Below are 27,053 nucleotides of genomic sequence, written 5' to 3'. Positions count from 1 at the left end.
TGGCATAGAGACCTTACCTATCCACAGTGATACCACGAGTGGAAACTCTGTGAAGATAAATATTGTAACATGTATTTTATTCAATTGAGACTAGGAAAAATGTGGATTTTTTCAGGTTAAATTACTGGTGAATACATGAAACAACTTTTTTCTGTGCAAATGATTTAAGATAAACTTGCCTTAATTTTCTAAAGTGACCCTAGAAGCTGTGAGCGCTTTTTGTTATGCATTTCTTTTCCCTGCATTCAGTAATAAGAAATACCAATTTTAAATGCAATGTTGATGTTGGAGTCTTAAAAGACTAATTTAGAATGAGTTAATATGGTGAATGAGTAGTGGGAAAAAGTGTTCTAATATGCCGTAAATCAAGATACGTGATGATACCAACTTAGAGACTGAGCTCTTTCACTTACAAAGAAAATTCATACTAGTGAGAAAAATAAAGATTATAAAGATGTAGTAAAAGAAAGAGGAGCTTCCCTGGCAGAACACTTTTTGCCTGAAAGGTTGTGTGTGTTACTATGATTTGATGAGGATTTGGAAAGATTTCCCAAAGGGAAGGGATATATGACACACTGAAGCTTGCTGAATAGCGTCATTAGAAAGAGAGCTTTAGGCATTACAGGAACAAAGTATGCCATATTTGCGAACTGCATTCGTTACTAAACCAAGTGAGGACAAGTAATTATTTTTTCTCCCTTTCAAGATCTATCCAAATGACATCATGAACTATACTGCTGAGAACATTTGCAAGTGGGCTCTAGAAAATCGAGAGACGCTCATACGCTGGCTGAGACCACATGGTGGAAAAAGCCTTCTTCTAAACAATGAGCTGAAGAAAGGACCAGCACTTCTTATATTTATACCTTACAATCCCTTAGCAGAAATTCATCCTCTTTTAGATGAAGTAAGTGAAATAATTATTTTTTTACTTCAAAAATACTAGAGCTTGAGAACTCTGGTCAGGGTTCTGAGCTTAATTGTGACAGATATCTCATTTTATTTCACTGTTCCAAGTATTCAGTCTTGTTTAAAAACATTTTTTTTTCTCAAGCCATGTTATCACAACTCCCTTATGCTGGTTTGCATCCCACACATGCCTTTATCTCATGTCAGCAGTTGTTTAGGACAAGCACCTAACTCTTTTCCTTGACTTCCTTCTTTTTGTGGCGAGTGCTGTGTGAGAGATGCAGATCTTTGGTCTTCTGTTCCAGCTGACTAAGCTCAAATGGAAAAGCAAGAATGAACTGAGTATTGCAGGACTTGTGTTTTGTCCACGTCATTCTATTTCTCCTCTCCTTCCGTCTTTCCAGAGGTGGTTACACAAGGAAGAATGGACCTTTTATTAAACCAGACAGTGACCTTCCAGTTTTCTCTTTCTCTGCTGTTATTTCCATTTCTGAACTGCCTAGGACAAGATTTTGTATAGCTGTGAAGTAAACGAGATAGGGAAACTAACTTGGCTGAAAAATAATTTTTTTTCCCCTGGGCTATTTTTTAGCTGGAACCCATTGTCCCATTTAGTATATCACACAGCTGCACATCACAGTGGTGATCGCATAGCACTAAGGACAGTGTGGAACAAGAACCAAGTATCTGTGGAAGATGAAAAGCAGGGCTAAGTTTTGGTAGCAATGCTGACTTATATACGTGGCATCTATCTCCTGGAATGTGTGGTTTCCACAAGGAGGCCTAATAAATATTGCAGTGTCTGAAGCAATGAGGAAAAAAATGAAGATCACTTAGGATACAATGTTTAGCCAAACTAGAAATAGACAAAATAAAAGCTATAGTGCTACAAGATAGGGTTGGGGAAATCTTTGTGGAAAGACTGGAAAAGAACTGCAATTATTCTTGTACTAACCTGTCTTATTTTTGGCAGACTTAATTCAGTGATGCTTGTCACAGATTAAACGTTCTAGTAACAGATACCACTTATTTAGGTCAAATCAGTGCAACATAAGACGTTCCGTTTCAGATTTCATTCTGCTAAATAACAGTATTTATCTATATCAAAATGTGAAATGAGATACAAAATAGTCCAGCTGATCTGGCATAGCTTTGCTTTGATAGAGAGATATTATGCAACTTGTTTACCATAGGAAGAGATGTTTACTGCGGCTGTCTGGTGGATTTCATCAAGCAATGAAACCACTTGACTGTACACCAGTTGCAAAGAACAAGGCTGTCAAGTTTTATGTTGAAAGCTGTCAGAGCAAATTTTTTTTTCTGATAGTAGCTCGCTGAAATGAGATTTTGTATCACAAATCTGGTTTTCTGTTCATAATTTCTTCTCGTATTTCTCTATGTAGGTAGTCAAAATCTTCAGGCTAGATTATACTATGAGGGGTGAAGTTTCTTTTAAGGATTTAATTGAGCGTTTTCAGGATGAAAACATCTAAGAACAAATTCTTAAAGACTGTAACAAACTTTTGCTATAGACCACATCTTAATATTGATGGTCCTGTGACACAGCACCCCTCCTAGATGTGATGCTTCAACATCCCTTTGATAATTATAATGATTCCTATCAAAGTGTTCTTCTGTAAGCAATGTGCGTATATTCTGTATTTTGGTTATGTTTAATGTGATAGATGAGGATGAAGGGAAACTTCCTCTTTCATTTTCCTTTCTTGTATGTTCTGTTATTTATCTCCTAGAAAGGGAATTCCTTCTATGGTCCATACAAATGCCATTTTTGCTGCATGTTTCCCCTTGGTTATGAAATACAAAATGGTGATGCAGCACAGGAATGTTTGCACTGAGAGGCAGGCTTTTTTCTTCTTTTCCTTTTTTCTTTCTTCTCCCAATAAGTCACGTGTTACTATATGCAAAGTACATCTGCAGTATTACAACTATATGCCCATGGCTGGGAGAATACTAACATTGCTTCAACGCTGTTAGTGATTGCTACAAAATTTGTGCACCACCTATACCAGGAAAAATCTCTATTTGCATTTCATATGGGAATGCTTTAATTTATTTTCTCCTTGTATTGGAAAATAAGGGAAATTCAGGAACCTGTACTGATTAATGCTTCAGGTAGTGGGATTTAACCTTAAAATGTAGTGTTATTGCACTGTGATAAATAGAATGCAAAGAGGACCTTGAGATCAGTGTAGCGGACAGAAAAAATTTTAAAGTGGCCTTTTGTTGTTCTGTACATGTAATTCTTACATGCTGAAATATCTGAAAATTTAACTTCGTTATCAAGTCACAGCCTCCTATAATTTTTTTGTTAGAAAGAAGAATAGTCAACTTCATGTTTCTGAAATTCCATCTCTAATTGCATACACTTCGTTAAACCTGCAACAGATAACTGCATTTGAGTGAACTATGTACAATTAATCCTGCTTTTGTTCTCTTTTTTTTTTTTTTTTCTCCCCCACCCCGTAGATTACCAAAGTGGCCTTGGAATACCACAACTGTAATAAAAGCCTGGCAGCTGAGCTAGATCTTCAACACTTAGGAGACACTGATTCACCAGCTTTTGATTCCTCTGTACCAGATGCACATATGAAATTACCAGAAACATTTTCAATAACCAAGTACCCATGCTGTAACACAGTGGTGCTTCCACAGTGGCATTCAATATCTAGAACTCACAATGTCTGTGAGCTTTGCATTAACCAGACACTTGGTGTCAAACCAAATAAAGTCCATGTGCCACACTGTAACTTTTTAGAGATAGAAGCAGCTTTGGACTCTTTCTACCTCCAGGAACATACCTTTTTTCAAGTTATATCAAATACCATAGAATGCAGCAATTTCTTAAGTTTCTATAGTCCCTTTAGCTATTACACTGCATGTTGCAGGACAGTAAACAGGCATTTTTTAAGTCTCATTAGTTCTGAGAAGACCATCTTTCAGACCCCCAAAGTAGCATTTTCTTCCCATGGGAAGAAAGATAACACCCAACATTCTATTCCTCACATTGAGGATAGGAATTGTTTTATTCCTAACCTTCATATTAGTGGCATTAACATTACTGGTCTGAGCTGCAGGACCAACAAAACCTTGAATCTCTATCTACTGGATTCAAATCTTTTTTGGATATATGCAGAGAGACTAGGAGCATCAAGATCTACTCATCTTAAGGAATTTGCTGCCATTGTTGATCTGAAAGAAGAAGTGCACTATGTCCTGGATCAAAATCAGTCACTTGTTGGATCTGCCCTGGGTATGGTATCCACTATACAAATGCTTTAAATAAGAAAATTAAGTTTGCAAGTAAGCTTATGAATTGCAAACTTAATGCCATTTTGAAAAGTCAGCATTGTGAATCGTAATTTGTTCTATTCTGATTTATTTAGTAGTTAACCAAGCAGTAGAATTGTGTTCTAGATGATGTAAGAACTAAGTTTCATATACCAAAAGTAATTCACTTTAAAAGAAGTGAACCTCAAAATGTGTGATGCTTGACTGCCTGATGCATTGAAGGAATTGGTAAAATCTAAACTAATTTGCTTGGGGGCGGGGGGGGGGAATTACTATGCATCTAGCACATTTGATATTACAGAAGACATTTGTATATTAATGGTGGTGTTGATGTTTGCTCAGCTGTTCTGTGTACTAAAATATCCCAGAATTTCAGGAGATGCTGCCCACTTATCAGCAGAGACTAGCCCTTCCTCTTGTCCTCTGAAACCAACTTATAAATTGTTTTAAATTTATTTTGTAAAGTATGTGTGTTTTCAGGGTAGAGCTCTGAAGAGGTTTTGGGCAGATCTGTCAATACTTTTATTTCCTGGCTGAATTGGAGGAGTAAAAAAACAAACAAACAAAAAAACCCAACAAAACCCAAAAAAAACCCCCCAAAAAATTACAACCCGCAATTGCAGTTCTGATTTATTTGCAAGTTATTGAATAAGACAGAACATGCCTAACCACATGCATTTACCTATCACGATGATATGCAAAACTGAGTCCACCTTCAGAAAATGCAGGGTTTTTTACTGTTAGCACTGACGTAAACATGGAAGTAAATTCAGGCGAACATAGTATTAAAATAAATTGTTCAAGAAGGTGTATCAGTGTAATTCTTATACCATTAATTACATTTGCATTTTGCCATAAATCTGTAAGTACAAAAGTATACACAACATAGAACAAATAGCCATGTTCTTATTAAGGATCCCATCCAGCCCTGTATTCTGTCTCTGTCCCAACCCCCCCAGAAGAACACTCTGGAAAAACAAACAAAAACCCCAGAGACCATAAAAGGATATTTAGAAAAAATTAAGATCGGATTGAGGAGATACAAATTTCCTTCCCTTTTCTGCTCCCAGTACTTTCTGTCTCAAACTGTTTTCAGGTCACAGGATTTCCTGAGCATGATGAGGGTTTCTCTGCTGAGTAACACTCAGTGTATTTCTATTCCAAGTCGTTTGAACTTCCAGCAAATTTTAGCTTCCACGTATTTTGTCAACAAGTCACTGTGATTTATGTTTGTTTTCTGTGGGTTTTTTTAAATTTTCTTTTACTTCTTAACCATCTTAACTTTTGATGTTTTAAAATAACGAAACAGATTTGTATTTAATACCTTTAACAGATTTTAGTTTATACAGATGGTTTCTAAAAATTCAGGAGTACATCTCTTAATTAGCCTCCTCCTTTCAGTTATTACTTAATCATGCATAGATATTCCAGACCTGGAGATCTAGAAGGAAAAAATCTGTTTTAGTCTGGTGTGAGAATTTAATGAAATGATTAATAGTAAATATAAAAGTAAATGTACTGCTGTTTGCATTTCAGCAATAAACTTGATGATCTGGTATTTTGTATGTATGTATGTACAAAAGTGCTGGTTTTACTTGGGCCTATTTTTGGACTGGAAACACCAGCACAAGTTATTTCTATTTGATCAAATAATTATTTTTAATGTGTTTGATATTATCTCTTCTGTCTTAATTATTGAATACTCTTATTTTATAATGCATAGAATAATATTTCTGTCTAAACTGAAAAGGAAGGATACAGTCGATATCTTGCCGCAATTTAGAGAACATGGTCCAGGCTCAGAGTAGTGTAGCTGAAGGTAGTTGAGGGCTTTAGAGCTTGTTTTAAATTTTTACCAGTGGCCAACTGCTTGTTAAATATCTTAAAACTAAGGAGAAAGTTGAATGAAGAGGAAGGTGGTCACTGGTAAACAAAAGGTGGCTGGTCATATTGGCATGGGAATAGCAGAGTCTTTAAAGGCCTAAAGCAAAAGGAGAATTACAGGGAAAGTAATTAAAAATTAAAATAATAAATGTGGAATTAAGTGGAGCCTTCAAGATAAGGGCCAAATACTTCAATGCTATCTAGAAAGAGAAAAATGGTGAGAGGATTTATGATTTACCGGGTGCATGGTTAGATTACGAGGGTAGAATTGAATAGGGGTAGAAGTAAGATTAGAGAGTAGTGTGGCAAGTGAAAAGACAACTCTAGTGAGCAAAGGAAAAAAACTGAAATTTTGTCTTGTTTTCACATCAGTGGTGGTTACTCAAGAGTTGATACCAAACTGTCAAAAATTAATGATGTGAAACCAGGTTTGAATTTGTATTTTCTCTGTAAGTTCTTCTGAATTCCAAAGTAAAAACTGCCAAAATCACATATTTGTGAAACTGAAATAACTTTGTTATGTATCAATTTCATTTCAGAGAACTTCATAAAAAATTTCAGTATTCTCTACAGTCCCTTGAAAAGGCATCTTGTTGATGACCCTTCAGTCCATTTTCATGAACAGCGTGTAATCACTGAAGTGACTACTAATACCTTTCATGATACCGTGTTTTTGAGTGAAAAGGTATACCTCATTACTGAAAAAGTTTCTTGCAAATAATTGCTCAGACTTTTGAGGAGGGGGTCTTACCCTTTTTTTACATTGATATGCTTTCTTATTTGTAACATAAAATATGTTATTTTGTAACAATTCAGAAGTATTTTTTTTTAAAAAGGCAATTTGAAATAGTGGGATCTTAAGTAAATCTGCAAAAGATCTTCTTCTGGTGTTAAAATAATCAAAAAGTCAGTGCAACTGATTCCCTGACAGGTTTCTGCCACAGTTCAAGGTTTGTTGGGGTTTTGGGGATTGTTTTGGGGGTTTTTGGGGGGGGAGGAGGTGTGGGGTTTTTCCTGTGTTTTGAAATATAGATTTATTTTTTTTTTAATTTAAAAAAAAAAGAGTGTCCTTGACTTGATTTTTTTCCTTTTCCTTTCTTCCACTGTAGCAGGAGCACATGCTAAATACATAAGGTTTGAGGTAACATTGAAGAATATTCTGATTTCTGTGTCTCATACCTCAAAGGAAATAAACATGTCACAACTTTTTTTTCTATATATTACTTTTTTTTTTTTAAACTTGCTTTAAAAAAGTTAAAAATCATTGCAAAGTAGGCATAATAGAAAAAAAAATAATTAGAAGGTTTTAAACCTAAGGCATTATTTGAAAGCACATGGCAAAAACCCCAAAACTCTCACAGGTGAATTGCATGCCATGAAATTGCTTTACATAAGATGTTATTCTGAACAGTAGTTAAATTACTTTGATATCTTAAAAAATCTGATAGTAAGGATTAATATCTGTTGTCATTCAGGTGTGCAGTGAATGTACACATCTCCAGTAATTGGTTTCCAGCAGCCTTAACTCCTGTTACGCTAGTTAAGAGGCAAAAAGCCTCTAGACATCATCTTCCACCCCCCTGACAATATGAAGTATACAGTCACTGTCTAAAGTTTGGTGCTTTTTCAGTTAAGAGGAATGATCCGAAACCAAATTATCTAAATAATCCTCTTCATTTTTTCTTTTTCTATATGGAAAGAGAATTCCCCAAGAGTTTTTGTGCGTTAACTCAGTAGACAGAGGGTGTCAGTAAATAACTTAGAATAAAGTTTATTAACATTAGGATATAGTTTCCTTTCATGTTTTAAGGGTTCCAGGTTTTAGATGTTGTGAAGACTAGTCCTCCTTTTCTGCAGATTAACTACAATAGATAATCAAACTCTTCTCCATTTCATTTTCCAGAATGTCTTGCTGCTCTATTATGCACAGTGGTGTGGATTCTGTGCTTCTCTTAATCATGTCTTTATTCAACTTGCTCGGCTTTTGCCTCCAGATAATTTCACTGTGGCAAGGTAAAAAAGATTCTAATTTAATCTCTCTAGAATAATTTAAGTTCATGGAGATCATCAGCCTAGAAAATAATTACTTTTTTTCACTCTACAATCTTGCAATAGTAGATGTGAACGTCATCTGCTTCATTTCTCTTTGAATGCATTATTTTGTTTTCCTCTGTATAAATTTGGTGGTTTTCAATCTCACTGCAGTAGTTACACAGTTTAATTAAAATGAATTTTTAAACAGTGCAATTAATCTTGAAGCTTCCTAATTTCAGGAAGTGAATCAATAAAACGGCAGCAGAAAATTATTTTTACCCCCCTCTGATAATTTGTAGCAAATAATTACATCCTGTAGTACTGTGTTAGGCGAAATACACATGGTGGGTTAACCCTTGTGGACAGCTAAGCACCACACAGCTGCTCGCTCACTTACCCCGTCCATCCCCAGTGGGACGGGGGAAGAGGAAAGGAAGAATAAAACCAAGAAAACTTGGAGGTCGAGATAAAACAAAATTGTTTAATAATTGAGGGATAAGTGGAATGAGAGAGAAAAAAAGCAAAACAAGTGATGCAAAGGCAGTCACTCACCACCTTCTGTGGGTAGACAGATGCCCAGACCCGAGTAAAAGTAAGCTAACCCCCCTAAAACACCCTCTTTTCCTTCTTATTGCTGAGCATGATGTTAGATGGTATGGAATAGCTCTTTGGTTAGTTCAGGTCATCTGCCTGGTTATGTCCCCACCCCCCCAGTGTATCCACTGTGGGGACAGAGTGAGAAACAGAGAAGGCCTTGATGCCGTGGAAGGGCTGTTCAGCAATAACCAAAGCACTCCTATGTTATCAATGCTATTTTCATCACAAATCTAAAACATAGCACCATACAAGCTACCATAAAAAAAATTAATTCTATCCCAGCCAAAACGAGTTTATATAAATTTTTATATATATATATATATATGCATGTGTATAATATATATTTATAACAAAGACATGGTTTTGTTTGGTGTTTCCAGGGTTTTTAATGTTTCAGTGCAACCCAAACATTCTTGTTCATGTATTTGGTAATACATCAATACTTAAAACATCTGCTCTGATTGCATCCTTGTTTCATTCTGACTGAACTTAAGGCAGGAGGCAGCATGAGATGTATAGGAAAGAAATTCAGGTAAAAATCTGGACTTATCACCTGTTTATAATTGTGGCTTTATTCCCACAGATGTAATGCTACTCTCAAATCTACACCCATTTTCTTTCCTGACTTTGAAGTTCTCTCATTTGCTCCGTTATTTTTATTGCAGTATTACCGATGTGATCACCTATGTTTTTTTCTATAATAAAAGTGTTGTAATTAATAATAATTTTATTTGTAATCAAAGAAAACCTAAAAATGCAGAGAAAAACATAAGAAGCAATTGAATGAGTTTTTCAGTCACAAAATCTCATCTTCCTTTCTATGGACAGCTTTAGAAAAAATTGCGCCTTTAAGAATGCGCTTGCCCTTGGAAGACACAAAGTAATTTAATCCCAAAACTACTTGAGGGGAAAATATTCTTAGAGCTGTACTTGAGGAACAAATGAATGAATAGAAAAAACTTCAGTCTTGCATTGAAAGTGTGAGGCAGGCTGTTTGTTTCAGAGAAGGAAGGTGTGTACATAATGAGTGTGTGATTTAATTGCTGAGTGAGAGCAGTTGGAATACTGTACGTATTTTTCTAGCAACCCCCCCCCCCCCCCCGATATTTGTTAAACTGAGATTCATCATCTTGAATATTGGTAATTAATTCTGCTTACTCATATGCACAACATATTTTTGACATAACACATTTAGATTTACTTTCACAGATACTTGCATTTCCTTCTTCCCAATTCCTCAAATGGCGTTTTACAAGAAAAAACAGATTGTTCATCTGCCTGTTCTCTTCATCAGTGTGTCTTTTCTTAACAGAATTGATACCACTCGAAATGACCTTCCATGGGAATTTATGACAGACCATCTCCCAACCATTTTATTTTTTCCTCATCAGAGGTAATGTAATTCTTTTCCCTGTGGGTTTTTAACTTTCATTTTTACTAAGTTATAATAATTATCTGGTTACATGTCTTAGTAGAGAAAAAAGCCAAACAGTAATTCATTTCCATATATGCATTCTTACTTTATGCATATTCTAATTTTAAAAACCCAACAACAACAAAACAACAAAAAAAGCCCCAACAGACATGGATAGCTGACAGTATGCCGATAGTGAATGTTCTGTCCAAAGGTCATTATTTAATTGTTTGTAAGTCTTTATGAACAGCAGCATTACTAACCTTATTCTTCAGTAATTTTCCTTATTATTTGGTTGTATTTAAAATTATTATTTTGCAATGGCCCAAATAAATTAATGAGTGACTACAGGAGGGGAAAAAGGGGGAGAAATTATGTAGATGGTGGCACAATGTAGATCTGGTGCAGCTTGTATCTAATCGCTTCTAATTGGATAAATTAAGAGACATCTCAAAGAATATTATAATGGATTCTTGCAGTAAAATGCAAGGATTTGCTTGCTATATTTTTAATGAAGAAAAATTAAAAAATAAGCACAGATGAAGAGAAAGTAATCCTGCCTAAGCTTAGTCTTAAGAGGAAAAAAACTTAACAATCCTGACATTACAGAGGGAGAGGAGATAGACTGTTATGTGGGTTTAAAGTAAAACAATTGTCTTAACAAAAAAAAAAACCAACAAAAAAAGACAATCTGAGTACTAAGGGGGGCTTATGCATCCTTTGGAAATATTACAGTGGTCCTAATCTGTGTATTATTATTTCTCCCTCACTCCTCTGTTGTAGAATGAATGTAACGTAATCAGAGGGACTTCAGGGTGTGTGTTGCTCAAACCAAAGTTCTTTCAGGTTGTGTTTCTCTCACTGTTCTGATGTTTAGTTTTTAGGGGGAATTTATGTGTGTCTAGCTGTACCTGTATTGTGGATATCAGATTCTTTGGCAATCTGCATAAACCATGGAAGTATTTCATCAGCTAAGAACTAGTCTAACAGTGGCAAAGAGAATGACTTGAAATACTTCTGGCCTTTATAAGCTCTCTAAAGGAGATGATAATATCGAAAGCAAAGTCTCTAAATTTACATAGTGTAGGAATGGCATTATATATAGAGATAGCTCATATCTTGTCCAAATTTAATAAAAATAAGGGTTAAATTTTCCTCTGTTTTGTATTTCATTTATGTCAGCTATGTTCCCTTTTGTTTTGGAAGAAGTTTAATATTAAAAGAAATTTCAATGTATAAAATGTACGCTAAATAAGTGGTGTTTTCATTCCTGATAAAATCAGAATATAGAATTATTTTCTTTCTCCTGTTTTTGTGATATCATTAGTCTTGTTTGGTGACATCATTATGTTGCCATAAAGGAATATGAAGCAGAAAAACCCCAAACAACCATTATGAATGTTACGATAAAGTAGAAAGAGAATATGGGATGGAGTGAAAAAAAGTATTTGAAGAAGCAGAAGTATGACACAGTAAGAAAATGAAATTAAAATGAAAACATTATCAAAATCGTTTGGAAATTGTATAAAAGTTTTATTGGAAGATTGTCATGTTGCATGGCTAGAAAAACTGGAAAACCTATTACAAGTACTTCGGGGGTTTTATTGAGCTGTTGTACTGCAGTGTTTCTTAAACATAAGATTTTAACAAAAAATTTTATATATTTTTTTTAAACTATGAATATTTCAAATGGTGTGATAGTGTCTTCAAGTGAAAGCCATGCTTGAGAGTAAAGTTATTTCATGTAAGAACTTCCTATGTAAACTAACCCTGTGGTTATTGAAATACCTTTTTTCTTTCTTAAAACAACACTTACTACTCCACTATTTCACTTGGGCATAAATACACTTCTTTCAAAGTTCTAAAAAATTTTTTGTTGAAGTAGTGCAGATACTTTGTCATTAGTATCCTTAATGCTATTGAATAAAATTTTAGCAGTAGTTTAAAAAAAAAAAAAATTACACAGCATTGTTTTTACAGATACTATAGAATTACATCATGGGAGCTTGTGTATATTGCCAAAATGTTTTGGGTTTCAGTCAGATTCAGTAACAAGTGCTGGACTTTTCACAGGAGAAAAGTAGCAGCAGATTTGTTGGCATTCTAGAAGCCTTGCGTTGTTTCTTTAAAACAGAAAACATGAAACTTCAGTAGCAGTTTAACACCTACAAAGGAAAATATCCAAAGGAGATTAGCAGTAAAACAAGGTGTACATGCTGTTGAAGTGAAACTATATACAGCAAGCAAGACCTCAGGGAAAGAGCCAAGATATCAGAGTGTAGGACAGGGAAGTGTAGTTTCAAGGAGACAACTAGCATTGAGAATAATTTCTGGGATGATGAAAGCAAGCGGAGTTGGAGGAAGGGAATTGATTCATGAGTGGGTGAACACAAAAAAGCAAGACAAAGGAGGGTAGGGTAGAGAAAGGCACAAAAGATGGGTCAGGAAAAAAGGATTTAAGTTTGGGATGTAAAAGGGCAGGAGAGTACATTTAGGACTGGGATGGGACCTGGAATGGCATACAAGGGTCCTGAATCCTCCTCTTCCTCTGCAGCAGGCAGAAATTCTGAAATCCAGTGTCAAACCTGTGTGTCATTTCTGCTTTGTACCAGGACACACAGTGCAGGTGCATCCAGCCTCTCATAGGCTGAGGAACAAGAAAGAAACATTAGATGCAAGAGAGCCACAAGCTTTTGAAAGTGCTCAATTTATTGTTTCAGATATGTTTTTGGGGTTACATGTATGCCCTACACATTAGACTTGATTGATCTAGGGTTTAGTTTTCTTTTTTTTAGAAGATTAATACTCAGTCTTACACAATTACAGTTTTTACAGAAAGGAAATTAAAACAAGCACTATAATAAATACCTGCCTCTCTGCAATGTAAAATAAAAATGTTGATTTCCACGCTTCTCCCTCAAGAATTCTATCATCAGCAAATGGTAATTCAGACTATTGGTACCTTGCAGTGTTACCTACCACAAAACCTTTAAACCTGTACCTTAAGTCTTGCAATTCTAAATTCATGTTTTAATTCAGTACAGAAATAGTTACATTTATATCAGTTCTGAGTCACTCTAACTCATAATCTCCCCTACTTTATGCATTAAGCCTTGCAAATCAGCCTCAGATCAGGCTTCCTCTGCCATATTCCTCCAGCTCAGTCCCAGTCCCTCTCTGTTCCCTAGGTTAATTGAGAAGGAACTCAGCTGGAGTAGTTCCAAGGTGTGTACCTGTCTACATAAAGGCAGTGGTACCCTCATCCACTGCTTAGCAAAAGCTGCAGTCTTTAGTGCTAGTACCCCAATCCAGTTACCTGTCAAGTTCTGCAGATTCCACTGGGTCTCTGTTTTGCACATTTTCCAGCATTCAGACTCTTTATCTCTCATTTGCACAGTCCATTAGTTCTGGCTGGCTTGAGTGGCTACAAGCAGAGGACCCGCTCGTTTAAAGATGAGTAGTCTCAATTTTAGTTGAGATGAGCCACGTGTGTTTCGTGAGGTGCTGTTGACAATTGAGACAAGAAGTAGTAGTAGTATGCTGTTGTCTTCTACTCTGTTAGGTCAAGAGGCACAAGCTGGAGATCTACTAGATCTAACCATATTAACCACCATTGGAATACTAATGTGATTAATTTTAGGGCTGGAAAAAGTTAGAAACTGATTTCCAAATGTTGTTGAGGCTACAGTTTTAAGACCACTGTTCTAGTTAATGAGCCCCAACATACTATTTGGAAACCTGAGTCAAGTGACTTTCCCTCCCACTTTTGAGTAAGGATCTAGTTTGCCGAACCATGCCTCCTAGGGGACAGAGTCAGTGTCATGTATCATGATGAAAAGGGTTTTCTTGAATTATTTTAAAGCATAGCGCAAGCAGGTTCTAGAGCAGTAAAACAAGTTACATTACGTGAAGCTTCCTCTAATACTTACCATTTTCCCCGTTACTACGAAGTCTGGTGTTCCTTATTTCTTTTCATATACTCATTTTGCCTTAGTCTGTTTTATAAAGCAGCTCTAGACTGTCTCTGGAGTGACAGACTTAATAGTTTTAGTAAGATTGTTTTCGTAATGTTCTAGTTGGTTTCATAAAGGTACCTTACCTCTAGTCATTGTTTTCTCTCCTGCTTTTCCTCTCCAGTGTGTTTTATATTTTGCTGCATGTAGGTAATCAAGAAAATTAGGTTTTGATAGTATTTGTAGTATTGTTAGCACTACTAGAGTCATCATATATTAATTTTTGATATAAAGGTGCCTCATATTAAGCTTTCTGTGCAGCTCCTTATGCATTTGCCTTATGAGACAATTTTTGCAAATTAACTCTGTCCTCAGCTTCTTTCCACCACATGCTGTTAATGTTTTGCTTTTTGTTTTAAATAGCCTTTTAGCTTTTCTGATACATACTGTGGTTTTGATCAATAAGAATAGATGATGACGTAGTAAAATATTACCACTGTGTAACGCGTCAGTTTTGTCTTAGTGTAGACTATTTATTGCCTAAATCATGTCATGATTCATCAAACTTGGATGTGAGCTGATTGTCAGCTGAGAAACTGCTGCTGCTAATTACAAGAGTTAACTTGGTTGATCACCAGAAGTCTGCAGGGAAAGAAAAATCATGCTGCTTACACTTCCAAAAATAGCTTAATTTTGATGAACAGGAGCCTCATCTGCCTGAAGTTATTGAATTATTGATAAAATACGGTATCTGTCTTCTACCTAAAATACAATAAGTAGTTCTCGGTAAGTGAGATTAGCATATAGGATATAAACATATGAGTTGGATGTCACAGAAGGCTTTTTTGAGGCAACTGTAATTGGTAACTGAATAACTCCTCAGTTCCAGATGCATGGTGTAAGCAATTCAGAAACATAATGTCACATGTGGGGACATAGGAGTTGTCTGTCCATGGTGTGTGTTGTACAGGAGCAGCAGTGGTAAATTTTGAGGCATTAGGCATTATACTTGAATCTGGCTTTCTTGCTTTGGAATAACTTTTATTTGGGTTTATCCTGTCCTTTTTCTGACTTGTGTAATTAACCCATGTCTGAACGTATGCTACATACCATTAATCTGGTTATGAATTTGGCAATAAAGGGGAAGTAAACTAAGCTTTTCTTCTCTGCTTTGATGGTTCCCTAATGAAAGGGAGAATATGCTTCTGACTGGCAAAGGCTAAAGACAATACAAAATTATAAACTATTAGCTAGCTTCCCAGTTAAACATACTGAAGTATAAGTAGCTCTACTGCAATAGTCAGGAGGCAGCAAACTCATGTTCATGTTATACTGGAATATGCTGAGTGAAAGATTGAAGATGTAAATGGTTCAGAAAGAAGGCTAAGAGTTAGTTTCTGTCTAGTCCTCAGGGGATGGTTTAGCCTCCTATGTTTTATGATAGAAGTATGCACATGGTCCAGAAAAGGCAATAACTTTAACATTTGACACAGCTGGTGGTTGTGGGTATCTTTTGGTGGTTAGTAGTCTTGAAGAAATTTGGTACTTCAAGCAGCTTAGACTCTTTGTCAGGTTAAGAGTAACAGTTTACGCTGTTGCAGACAAACAGCAGTGGGCCCACCTCTTCATATGCTGGGCTTAGTATTCACAGCCTTATAATGAGCTTCAGAAAAAAAAACCCAAAATGTTGTTTGGTTTGCTTCCTTGATCACCTCAGTGGCATAAAGACAAAGAAGTAAGAGGAAAAAGTAAAAAGATTCAGTTTTTTGACAACAAAAGGGCCTTGCTTCTGTTGAAAGTGACTGCTTACTGTTTAAAAGCAAACTGTACTTTTGTGCTCCTTGCAATACCCTTCTGATGCTGGAACACATTAAGCTGCTTCTTCCAGGATAACACATATAGGCTCCAAATAGTCATTTACCACCAGACAGCTTTATACATCTGGACTTAACTTCTAACAATGTATGTAGAATTAGGAACACTTAAATGTTCTCCTTCAGTTTATTAACAGATGTTAGTATCAGCATGCTCTGATCACACCTGCCCAACAGTAATGCTACCATATGTACTTCAAGCTCATAACCCATAACTGGGATACTTTATTTAAGAGTAAAATTTGTTTCCTGAAATTTGACAGAAAATTTTGCTCTTGGACAAATACCATCCAGTGCAGAGATGCTTACAGCACGTAGACTGGAATACAGGTAAAAGGGTTCATCAAGAGAAAATCCTGTGTGCTTTATTACATGAGTTCAAGTTTCTCTTAGCTGCTATATTAACCATTTTTAATAAAAAAACCAAGATAGCACATTGGAGTTGAACAGCAGATGCTTAGATAAATTTATCATTGCTTACCTCTCTGAATGTTTTAACTTGTTCTGTCTTTCTAGGAAGGAACAAAGTGTGAAGTTCCCAGAAGACTTTTCAGTTAATCTTCCTAATCTCCTTAAATTTATTTTACATCACTCAAGTCTTTCTTTGTCAGAGCCCTGTACCAAAGAATGCCTACATAAAGAGACAGTTCTACAGCAAGGACACATCTCCCACTTAGAGAGGGAAATTCAGAAGTTAAGGTCAGAAATCAGCGCACTTCATCAGGCCCACGACCAGCTTGAAGCACAGCTTTCTGAAGCTAGGAGAGAGGAACATAGACTACAGCAGCAAAAACACACACTGGAAAAGCAGCACAAGACTCTGCAGCTCCACAGTGAGCAGTTACAGGCCACATATGACCAGAAGAATCAAGAATTATTAGAAATGGCTGAAAAGCTTCAAGAATTAGCTGATGCATCAGAAAACCTCCTTAAAGAGAATACTTTACTGAGAATCTTGGTGGCATCAAGGGAAGGAAAGCTACAGAGCAAAGATGAAAGTAAAGAAGCCCTTCAGTCAGAGCAAACACTTTCTGAAGATAATGATGTATCAGTTTCAACAGCTACGGCCACATTAGAGGAAAAAAGGATTGATAATATTGATACCATAGAGACAGAGCACAATAGGGGAAACAGGACAGAATGATTGCTTACACAAAGTCAAATGATGCAGTATTGGGTAGGTATTTATGCAAATTTTATTGAAATTCATTGTAAATAAAGACTTCTTCCCCCACATGATCTAAAAAAAGAAAAATCAAATGGAATATTTTTGTATACTTGAACAACTTAGTACATACCCACATCTAAAGAGAAGAGGAGAATGGAAAACACTTTCTGCACTTTACTATTGCACTAACTTGCAAACACCTATCCACTGAACTTAAAGATGCTGATTTTTAGGGGCAACTGTGCAGCACCTCTGACTAAGGACCAGGTTTTTTTTTATTGGCTTTCTCTTGCAGCTGCTGGAAGAGAAATTAGACCTTTGATTTATACTTTTCCATAATTTCTGAAGTTTGCCCTTTACACTGCATTCTCTGCTGAATTAAAATGGAGATGCTTCATCTGTGTAATCAGTAAACTTGAATGGACAAAGTCATCTTGCTACAACTATTCTGTTCTAGAACTTCACCACTTTGTATCACTTTTGTATACCAGTTGTCTGACTGTCTTGAAACCTGCAAGAGCCATGTGTGAACTGTTCTCTACTAGAAACTAAAGAAAGTCTTACTGAACTAATCCTTTTCTCCTTGATTTGCAAAAGGTCTAGAATGCAGCAGTTTTAAGTGTATGGGTCTGGGTATACATGCATTCTCATGAGACTAGTATCTTAAAAAAAAGCATGTACCAGTGTAAGTATAGCCCTCTATCATCTGTACCCCATATTGTACTCAAGAGGCAACAGCAGGAGCTTTTCCCTACTGAGAGCATTAGTTTTGCTTCAAATTACAGCCTTCAGGTTAAAAAAAAAAAGGCAAATGTTGAACTAAAATGCAAGTCAACATTTACTGTAGAAGAAACAGACAAGACTTTTTGCCTAGGCCATTATTGTCTTGCATATAGTTAAAATTCTCAAGCACACTTGCTAGACCTATATTACTTAGTTATTCCATATATACAGGTACAAGAAGCAAGTCTAATGCTTCCTATAGAGCTGAAGAACTTGGACTTCATTATTTGTAACTTATCTCAGGGAAAAGACTTACAGTAGCTTTTTTTTCCCTCCTAGGCAATTAGGTGTTTAAAAATTTCAGTAGGCAAAGGAAGCTATGTATAAAGTAATAGAAAATAGGTCAGTGGCCTCAAAGCATGTATGCCTACCCTAAGAGTTTTAGAATATGTAAGCTGCCAGTGGTGGCTCAGTGTTGTTCCTTCTCCTCCCCTTTCTGCCCCCTCTCCTCCCCCCAAACCTTTGAGGTCCAGCACTCCCTGTTTAACACATCTTTTTACAGTTACTATAGCTGAACTATAGCACAGAGCAGGAAACAGAAGGGATGTCCTTTTTGGAAGGACTTTGCCATTGCTAGCTAAAAACTTTTACAAACTGACTAGCAATCTGCCTTCCCCATATCAACATTTGTTTTTGTAGGAAAGACTGAAACTTATCTTGTAGTAGTACAGTTAAATCAAGAGAGTTATCTACAAGATACATTAACTGAATTCTGTAGTTGACTGTAGACTAAAATGCCTTTTTACAACAGGCTGTTAACATATACCCTAACTGCTAAGTACACAAACAGGGGTTCTAGGAAAAATTCATATTAGTTGCACTTATGCCAGTTTTAGTAAGTAACCACTTCTGCAGTTTCAGCATGCAGACCTACAGAAGAGAAGAGCCTGCTCTACTGCCATTTCAAACTCCTGGAAACCTTCTGGACCACCCCTGAGGGTTCAGTATCCATCATTAGTTCCCAGGTTGGAATCCATCAAAATGGCAGTTTCCTTGCAGTAGCTACATAGTTAGAGAACTCAGTTGTAGCAGCCAAAAGCTTAACCTACCTAGCTGCAACTAAAGGAAATCGATTCCTTTCTTGTAGCTCCTGTGTTTCCTCCCTCAACATGTTACTGAAGGCTTATACATTCTTTGCAAAGAAAGCATTCTGTATCAGTCCAATAAACTGTTAAGAGTAGGAGTTTTGAATTTAGGGCTGCGCACTCAAGTTAGTAGCAAAGCAAGTTTTAACTGCAGATCTGGTTCTGAAGGTCTGGAATCCCATCTACAGTTGTGGTTCAGGAGTCCCCTTGTGTGGTATGTACAATTGCATCATATTATTCCCGTATGCTGTGGAACTCAAAGCAAAAAGCTTCTGGCAGCCTATTTACAGTTCACAGTTGTAAAGTAGTTCACATTACAGTAGTAGCTCCATCAAAATAGGCTCAGCTAAACATTCAAGTAACAAAAAACACTAGTAGTCTCTTCACACCAATATATCCCTGTGTCTATTGCCGGCAATGGACATTATGCCAGGTGAGTCAGCTCCTGTCATAGAGGAATTAGGATACACAGCTGATGCAAAGTGCAACTTCTCAGTGCATGCAGTTGCAAAAAAAGCTTATTTAATCCTCATCAGAGTGTTTTCTGATGAGTAGTATGCATGTGACCAGGTTCTTCACAGTATAGGGATTCTTCTGCTGGTTACACACATTATAAGCAGAGTCCATATACATGTGTTGCTCCAAGTTAGCTATGTACTTCTGTGCCATTTGGAGTTAGCTTAGCTTTCCTCTCTACACAAGGTCCTTTAGCAGAGTACTGCACCAGAAGAAAGGGCTCTTTGGTTTCTCCTTCACCCACAATGCTTTCCTCATCTTCAGACTGGCTGATCCTTTGCAGACGCAGGTAACACCAGCAGCCCAGTATCAAGGCACCAAGAGCCGCAATAGCAATCAAAATAACAATAACAGTCACCACTCCAGTGGTGGGGCTATGATCCATAATAGACATGGTCAATATTTCAGATTGTCCCACTTCTTTAAGGAGATTCTTCTGTCCTCACTATCAGGCTTGCTGCATCTTCAAACTCCTGCAGTGCAAAAAATAGACACTTAATGAAGTTGTGCAGTTCTACCATATTCAGCAACATTGTATTCATGGTTGGTATCCTTCACAATGGCACATGACCCTCTTGCATTCAGTGCTTTGAGCTTCTCGCACTCCTACAGTTCTTCCTCATTTTAAGCTATTTCTTCAAACTGCCTTTGAAGATGCAGGTTTCTACATCACACTAAAGCAAATGAAAGCTAAACTTACTTCAACTCTTGACATGCTTGTCAAGATAGCACATGGTCAGCCTGCTAAGTTAACAATTTTAATAGAAGATGAGTCAAGACACAAACACATAATAGACTATATGGAAGTTACATAGTTTAGTATAGAGAAATTTAAGACTATTTAATGCAAATGCTAAATCATGGGTGAGCTCTCAAATACACAAGGTAGCAATTCAGCTACCTTTAGTTTTCCTAAAGGAATCCTACAGAAAGTATATTTGAGAGTTGGAAGTCTGGCCTTTTTAAAAATTTTAATTTACAAACATCCTTCCTACATACTAACAGTTCCAGGATTGGTAAGCTAATTGCAAAGGTTAATTGCTACACTAATGCATTACTATAAGCCTGTCCATAACACTGGTCTGTTTAGAAAGGTTGACTATGGTAATTAATTGGTTGTCCATTGAGCTGATAAAACAGCTGTTGCTTTATATGCATTTTTCATAAGAAGCAGGTAGAGCTAGATTTATTGAAGACTAATAAAACACAAAGGGAAGATCATTATTTTAACATGCTGCTCCTCTTACTGGCTTTCATACCACAAGAGCAAGGTAGCATGTTAGGACTGCAGCTGAAATTGGAACAGAGACAGCAGGCAGGAAAATGGGCAAGAGGAGGAGCTGCAAGACTTCCTTAGTCTGCTGCAGAGTTTTGGCAGGATGAAAAATATAGACTGTCTTTTGCTACTTGTACTTCCAAATTCACAACACTATTTAAGGGGTCATGTGAGCCTTGCCTTAAATTTCAAAGTTATTGTTAACAAAGCTGGTAGCTTTACATTCCTCCACTTCAACTGGGACATAAGACAAAGTCTTCCCTTCCTACTGCCCTAGCTCTTTAACAAGACAGAAACTCATGGAAGACTTTAGTAGAGACCAGAACCAGTCCTACCCAGGAGCTCTGTACTGCTCTAGGAATCAGATTAGGGCTCAATACTACAATTTCAGGTACAACAGATAGAGTCTGTAGTGGTTCTAAGGTCACCTGCAAGTGCAGAACAATGTGTGCATTTCAGCTGCCATGTAGCCACTGACTGGCAATGTATTAACAGGAATATATTCTGGCTGCTGTAAGGGCAGGTCTATCAAGGGCCACATACCATTCCAGGAAAGGCTCTTCCTCACCATCCTTGTTGCAGTCTCTCAGCTGCAACAGCAGCATCTTCATACAAACCCCTCAGGAGAAGTCAGTCTTAAATGACCTTGAGCCAGAAGCATTAGCTTATTGTGTTATCCACTGCACTTGAATTCTCATCAGCATTTCAACACGAGTCAAGGCAGTTACAGTGCAGTATCTTCACCAACAGGACTCAAGTTAGAGACTAAGTTTATTCCCTAACATCTCATGGAATGGCAGACACACACACACTGCCACATAGCCATTTCAGCAAGGACACATCCACTAAAGAGAAGTTCAACATGAGCGTCACTAGGGTCCAGTGTCACATAACTAACTTGCACACTGGCTACATTTCCAGCCCTGTAAACTACAGCAACCAATAGCTTGTAGTGTACCAACTAAGTCCCACAGACCCAAGTTTTGTCCCAGTAAGGAAAACAAATCACACCACACACCCTCAGCAGAGATGTGTACAATTTTTGTCATCATCATCTTGGTTCTGCAATGCTTATTCAACACAGGGTGATCAGCTGAGGGTGATTAAGAGTGACTTTCATGTAGTTCATTTTCCTCAGGGCATGTCTGAACTGCAGCACTTTGATCTAGCCACAACAGTACAGCATCAGCATAAAAGATGGTTTACCTTGCCTCTCATGCAGGCACTGCATGTCCACATTAAGCCCTCTTCTGCAGCTTGCACAACTGCTAGCAGCAGTGACAACCAACTAGCACTGTTTTCTCTACAGCAGTTTGGTGCTCCACATAACCTTACATGAGAATTAAACAATGCAATGGTTTCAGTTTGATCTGGAAAACACAGGCAGGTCTGCAAGTTCCTGTTTGAGGGAGAAATGGGGCTCTTTAAGGATGCAGACCTCTGTCTTGAGACAAGGCTTTCTCTCATCAGGTTACACACTGGGCTCTTGCCATTCCCATTTCTTCTGGGATCCTGAGGAGTACAGCTGGACCAGGAAGTCCACTGTTTGGGAAGGTGCTTTCTCGGAACAAAGCATGCACAGGAGCAGTTCAGAGGAGTTAGAGGTAGGCATTTATTGCTGTCCTTGTGGGAAGAGCTATATAGTACTTTCTTATTTACTGTTCTTGGCCACTTCTGTTTAACACCACAATTACTGCTTAATAACACTGCTACTGCTTGCTTGAAGTTGTGAAGCAATTTAACCCCTACATCCACCTTTTGGAAAAATCCTGATGTTAAACTATACAAAGATCAGACCCAAGTCTCCATCGGTCTTATTTCTCAGCAGACACTGGGAAGAACCTTGCGGGCCCACATGCACTCCATGAGTGGGTGACTTCAGTCACTAGCAACTCCCACACAGCTGATGCTTCTCAAATATATGAAGTTCTACAGCAGATGCCAGTCAGGAGCATAAGTAGAGAGTTTCAAGGTGCAGAGCTGGCCAGGAAGAACACGCTGATTACTTTGGGTACAATAGCTTTGTTTCTTTTTCCTCTGCTCTAGCACATCAACTCAGCTTAGTCATGACAGCTCCTTCTAGAATAAATTCACATTAATCTTTTACAAAAGGACAGATTTAACAGCTGGGAGATCATCTTTTCTTGAAGTCTTGCTCTTAAGTTTACACACAATGAAGAATATTATCAGACTCATCCTTCCAGTCTAAGGGGTCACTTGTATTTATTATCACCAACTAACTAGAACAGCTCTTAGGACAACTGAAATGTTAACAGTAGTAGATATAAACAGATCAGAAAGTTGTAGGACCTGTCCTTGAGGCAGGATGTTTTACATGAATGCTCACTCTGTTTACACTAGAAAGTTCCAGCTGAGTTAGGCTCTCCTGTGTCTCAAGTGATTTGGCTTTGATATGGCAAGGTAGAAAGTGTTAGAGATAGAGAACTAGGACCTCCAGGATGCACAAGACAAATTTGGACTGGAAGTTGTTTAATAAGGGTAAATCAGAGTGCAACACAACAACCTACAGATTCTTCTTAAAGATCTTTCTTGGCCAAATCCATAGGTTTTTACCTTTAAAATTCTGAATGCTTTTTTATTTGATTAAAAATTCAAAGGATCTGCATCAGTTTGATCTCTGGGACAGAAAAGAGCACTACTACCTCTGGATGCACTGCCCAGTAAATTCCCTTTCTCTAGGCACAGAAACAAGTGCTATCTCACATTAATACTGTCAAGATAATCAGTTTGCATCAAGAAGCCCTTTCTAGCTTCTATTTGGAAAGCTCCTCGCATCTTTGTGCCATACCATAGTTAATGCTAAGAATTGTAGGAGAAAACAAGCCTACATATCTTCAGAAAGATTATTCCACAGACATTCCCCTTCTAGGGAAAGGACAACTAGACAGAATTCAAGGTCACTTTCTCAAAGCACTTCAACTCCACTTCTCAATGAGATAAATGTAAAGTGTAGAAGTCATTCCTTCTGCAGGCATATCCTCTTCTCACTCAAGGAGTCTGGAGCCAGCACCTTATATAAAGTCAGGTATTAAGCATCTGTACAAATTTACAGTGGCACAACCAGCTAGTTAATGGTGCATGATAGTAACTGGGATGGTAGCACTGTTACTTTATTAGCTTTGGATAGTTTTGTTTCAAACACCTGCAGTGTTCTGGCACCAAAAGCTACAGTGTTGTTGCTAACTCATGCTGCTATATTTCTGGCTTTAGGTCACTGTATACCTAGAGCTAAAGCTCTCCTGCAGCCTTAATTCTGTCCTTTGCACAGTATATTTGCATGTTGTAACTATATTAGTAAGAACTACCAGAGAGGCCTTTGGTTTCTGCATTGTTTTCTAGACACAGAACTCCAACCTCACTACTCTTTCCACCAGCAACTGATTGAAATCAAGATTTAGCTGTCTTCACAGTCCACTTCTTGATGGGAGAAATACTGCATTCTGTAGATCCCCTTAAATTGATCTAAATGAGATTACAACTAGCTTTGAGACTCACTTTTCCCTTAAAGCATGCCTGAGCTAAAAAAAGCCCATGAGCATACCAGGAGCAGCACTGACTTACTTTATCACTTTTACTGCAAGATATCAAAAGCTGTAAATTCCTGATCTTCAAAGGGATTGCTAACACCATCCATATATACTTGGTGGCGCTTCTAGTGCTATGTCCCTTCCCACCACGCTTGCTATCAAAGCAAGCATCTAAGCATATTTACTCATTAGCAAGATTAGTCAGATTTACCGGTGGGAACTGCAAATAGCCTCAGTTCTTAGAGCAATCAAGCAGTGAAAACATCAGCTATAAACTAGTTTTCCATAAATAACAGCTTCTTTTCTTTTTTGCCCAATACCAGCTTCTACACAGAACTTCATTTTTTAAATTGTTTTTGGTTTGTTTTGGTTTTTTTTTCTTTTATCCAATTCAGAAGCTGTAAGTAAAGGACAAACAAAAAGGCAGTTTAAATTGCAGGAGGCTGCTAGAGGACAAATTCAATGCAAGGCTGGCATTAGTTTCTAAACCAAGTTTTTAATGATTATAGGTATTCTGCTGCTAAGCTCACTATCGTTAATGCCTGCAGGCATGTTTCTGAAAAGAAATACTGCTATTATAGATGCCAAAGCTGTATGCTGTATGAAGAGGCTTAAAAGCAGATCTACTATAGTTCACCCAAATATACCAAAGTCCTCAAGCAGTTATGTTCAAGGTGCACGTGTTAAGTCTTTAGGCTTTGTTTTTTTTGGGTTTGGGGGTAAAGGTAGGAGGTATACCTTCTATTACAGTATTTCGCCTAAAGTAAGTTGAATGGGGCGGGGCAAAGGAAATGAGAATAAAACTACCAGAGGACTTCAGTTTAAAAATAAAAAGATTTAGTAATGACTGCTTAGTTAAAAAGCCTCCATGTTAAGACCTTTAAAAGGCAAAGTAACAGCAGCTTGCACTACATGCTACTAACTGAGAAAAAAGCTTTTTCTTGTATATGCCAGTAAGATTACTTCTGAGGAATGCTGCATACTCTTCACAAGACCTTCCTTATTGCCAATGGAAGATGAGGGGAAAACCCTCTGGGGAAAATCAGAGCTGTAATTCTACCATTGGCACACAAGTGCATACAGCACCCACACTACCCAGCCATAGAGAATTGGGCCTTTACAATACAGGAGTGCTCAGGCTTCACCACTTCCAAAAAAAGTAGGATCACTGTTATTCTTAATTAACTCCAGTTAATGGCACTTCTTTCTGATAAAGCCAAATTATCTTGCACAAACTGGGGCTTGGCCAGAGGATATTTTAGAAGCAGGGAGGTGTTTAGTAGAAGCCTTCAATGCAAATCTTCTCCTCCCAACCCTTATTATATTTGTGATAAGGAACAGAAGAGCAGGGAAGGCAGCTAAAAAAGGCCTTTCTGTGGCTAATTAGTTAGGGACAGTCTTCCAACAACTTGGCATTCAAGCAACTGTTAGAAACACAAGAATGAAAAACAATACTGAACAGCATTGACCGGAACAGCAGTTAGTTTCTGCATGAGGTGTAGTAGTACCTTATGCTTAATCAGGAATCACTTTCAGAGCTTTACACCAAGCTAAATCACACAAAAGTTATTATTTTACAGAAGACAGTAAGATTAAGAGAAGGGAGCAGCAATCTAGGAAGTTTCCCAGACACAATGACACAAATTCAAGAATAGGCAGACCTTCTCAGTAGAACAGCAAGTAGAATAGGTTTACACTGTAACTGCCCATCAGGCAAGTCAGCCAGTTCATGCAGAACTAGAATCAGGTTTCTAGTGTTAAGAGCATGTTTGCTTCAGAGGCAATCGCATGGCTGGCAAAGCATTCGTCACACTCTAGATTTGTATTTCTCAGTGTCACATCTACATGAAGCTCTGATGAGAGGTCCGTCCTGATAACAAGGTCACTTCCGACATTCCGGTATCAGAAGTAACATGCTGTGTATATCCCGTGGCATAGCTTAATTCTTGATATATTAGAAAAATTGCTGAGATAGCAACATTAAGTTTGTTGATAAAAAAAACTTTTTCTATTTACACATTCAAGATAGTTCTCCAGATGTATATGGTCTGGGGTTTTTTAATGGCTAGATATCCAACAGCTATATGGGTGCTATCTAACAGCAGCTAGATAGCACCCATACATTTCTGATATTCAAGCAGATTTTATACTCAGCTCAAATCCTCAGACTGCAAGTACCCCAGAAGTCTATCACATACCTGTACCAGGGTAGCTCAAGAGCTCGGGCTAGGAATCCTCTACTCAGTTTCCAAATCACCTTATATTAGAAAAGTGAAGGTCACACTGGTTTTGGATCTTGTCCGGCAAGCCTTCCTCCTCGCTCCTCCCCTGTGGAGAAGGATCGCATTGGTCTCTAGATGCTCGGCATCCCGAGTCCCTTCTGCTTTTGGCGTTCCAGAGTTACGTAACCATGCCCAACCACGAGCTCCTGGCACAGGCACTCGGGGAAAGAGGACCCGATACCGTTTCGCCTACCTGCTAATCAAGGCAAGAGCCTTACGAGCTGTTCCGAGCTCTTTAGCTCTGCCCAAAGCAGCGTCTACTGACAGATGTCTGCACCTGCATTCACGTCAGGAAGAGGAAGAGCGCGAGACAGCACGGTACGCGGCGGCCGCTCGGAGGAAGGAGCGAGAGTCGTTTTGAACGACTCGCGTTACCGTGAGCTCCCAGGACCGCCGACGTCGCGGTCAGTTCGGACCTCCC

At 37.7% G+C, this 27,053-nt stretch overlaps 2 protein-coding genes across 4 annotated transcripts in view; one reads left to right on the top strand and one right to left on the bottom strand.

Moving 5' to 3' along the window:
- TXNDC11 (thioredoxin domain containing 11) overlaps positions 1–22,442 on the top strand; it is a 38,633-nt gene extending 16,191 nt beyond the window's left edge. For 2 of the 3 annotated variants that reach the window (XM_010578456.1, XM_010578458.1), the window contains 6 exons: positions 707–907; positions 3,397–4,180; positions 6,642–6,787; positions 8,006–8,115; positions 10,046–10,126; positions 16,491–17,933. In XM_010578456.1, coding sequence (XP_010576758.1) covers positions 707–907; positions 3,397–4,180; positions 6,642–6,787; positions 8,006–8,115; positions 10,046–10,126; positions 16,491–17,118 — 1,950 coding nt within the window. In that variant the 3' untranslated portion in view covers positions 17,119–17,933. Of the gene's footprint in view, positions 1–706; positions 908–3,396; positions 4,181–6,641; positions 6,788–8,005; positions 8,116–10,045; positions 10,127–16,490; positions 17,934–22,272 lie in introns of those variants that run through there. The other variant, XM_010578457.1, reaches the window with a different exon arrangement.
- Positions 19,421–26,673, bottom strand: SNN (stannin). The gene is made up of 2 exons (XM_010578459.1): positions 26,549–26,673; positions 19,421–19,999 (listed from the first exon to the last, which is right to left on the bottom strand). Exon 2 carries the CDS (start codon positions 19,918–19,920, stop codon positions 19,657–19,659), a length of 264 nt encoding a protein of 87 aa, XP_010576761.1. The 5' UTR covers positions 19,921–19,999; positions 26,549–26,673; the 3' UTR covers positions 19,421–19,656.
- Positions 26,674–27,053: the final 380 nt, after the last annotated feature.

The sequence above is a fragment of the Haliaeetus leucocephalus genome, unplaced genomic scaffold (assembly GCF_000737465.1).
Source record: "Haliaeetus leucocephalus isolate CR32 unplaced genomic scaffold, Haliaeetus_leucocephalus-4.0 Scaffold636, whole genome shotgun sequence".
Classification (NCBI taxonomy): domain Eukaryota; kingdom Metazoa; phylum Chordata; class Aves; order Accipitriformes; family Accipitridae; genus Haliaeetus; species Haliaeetus leucocephalus.
This window is presented reverse-complemented; position numbering and strand designations above follow the sequence as displayed.

Coding starts and splice junctions, on each gene's coding strand:
- SNN (XM_010578459.1), bottom strand. CDS start 19,920: ATGTCTATTATGGATCATAGCCCCACCACTGGAGTGGTGACTGTTATT.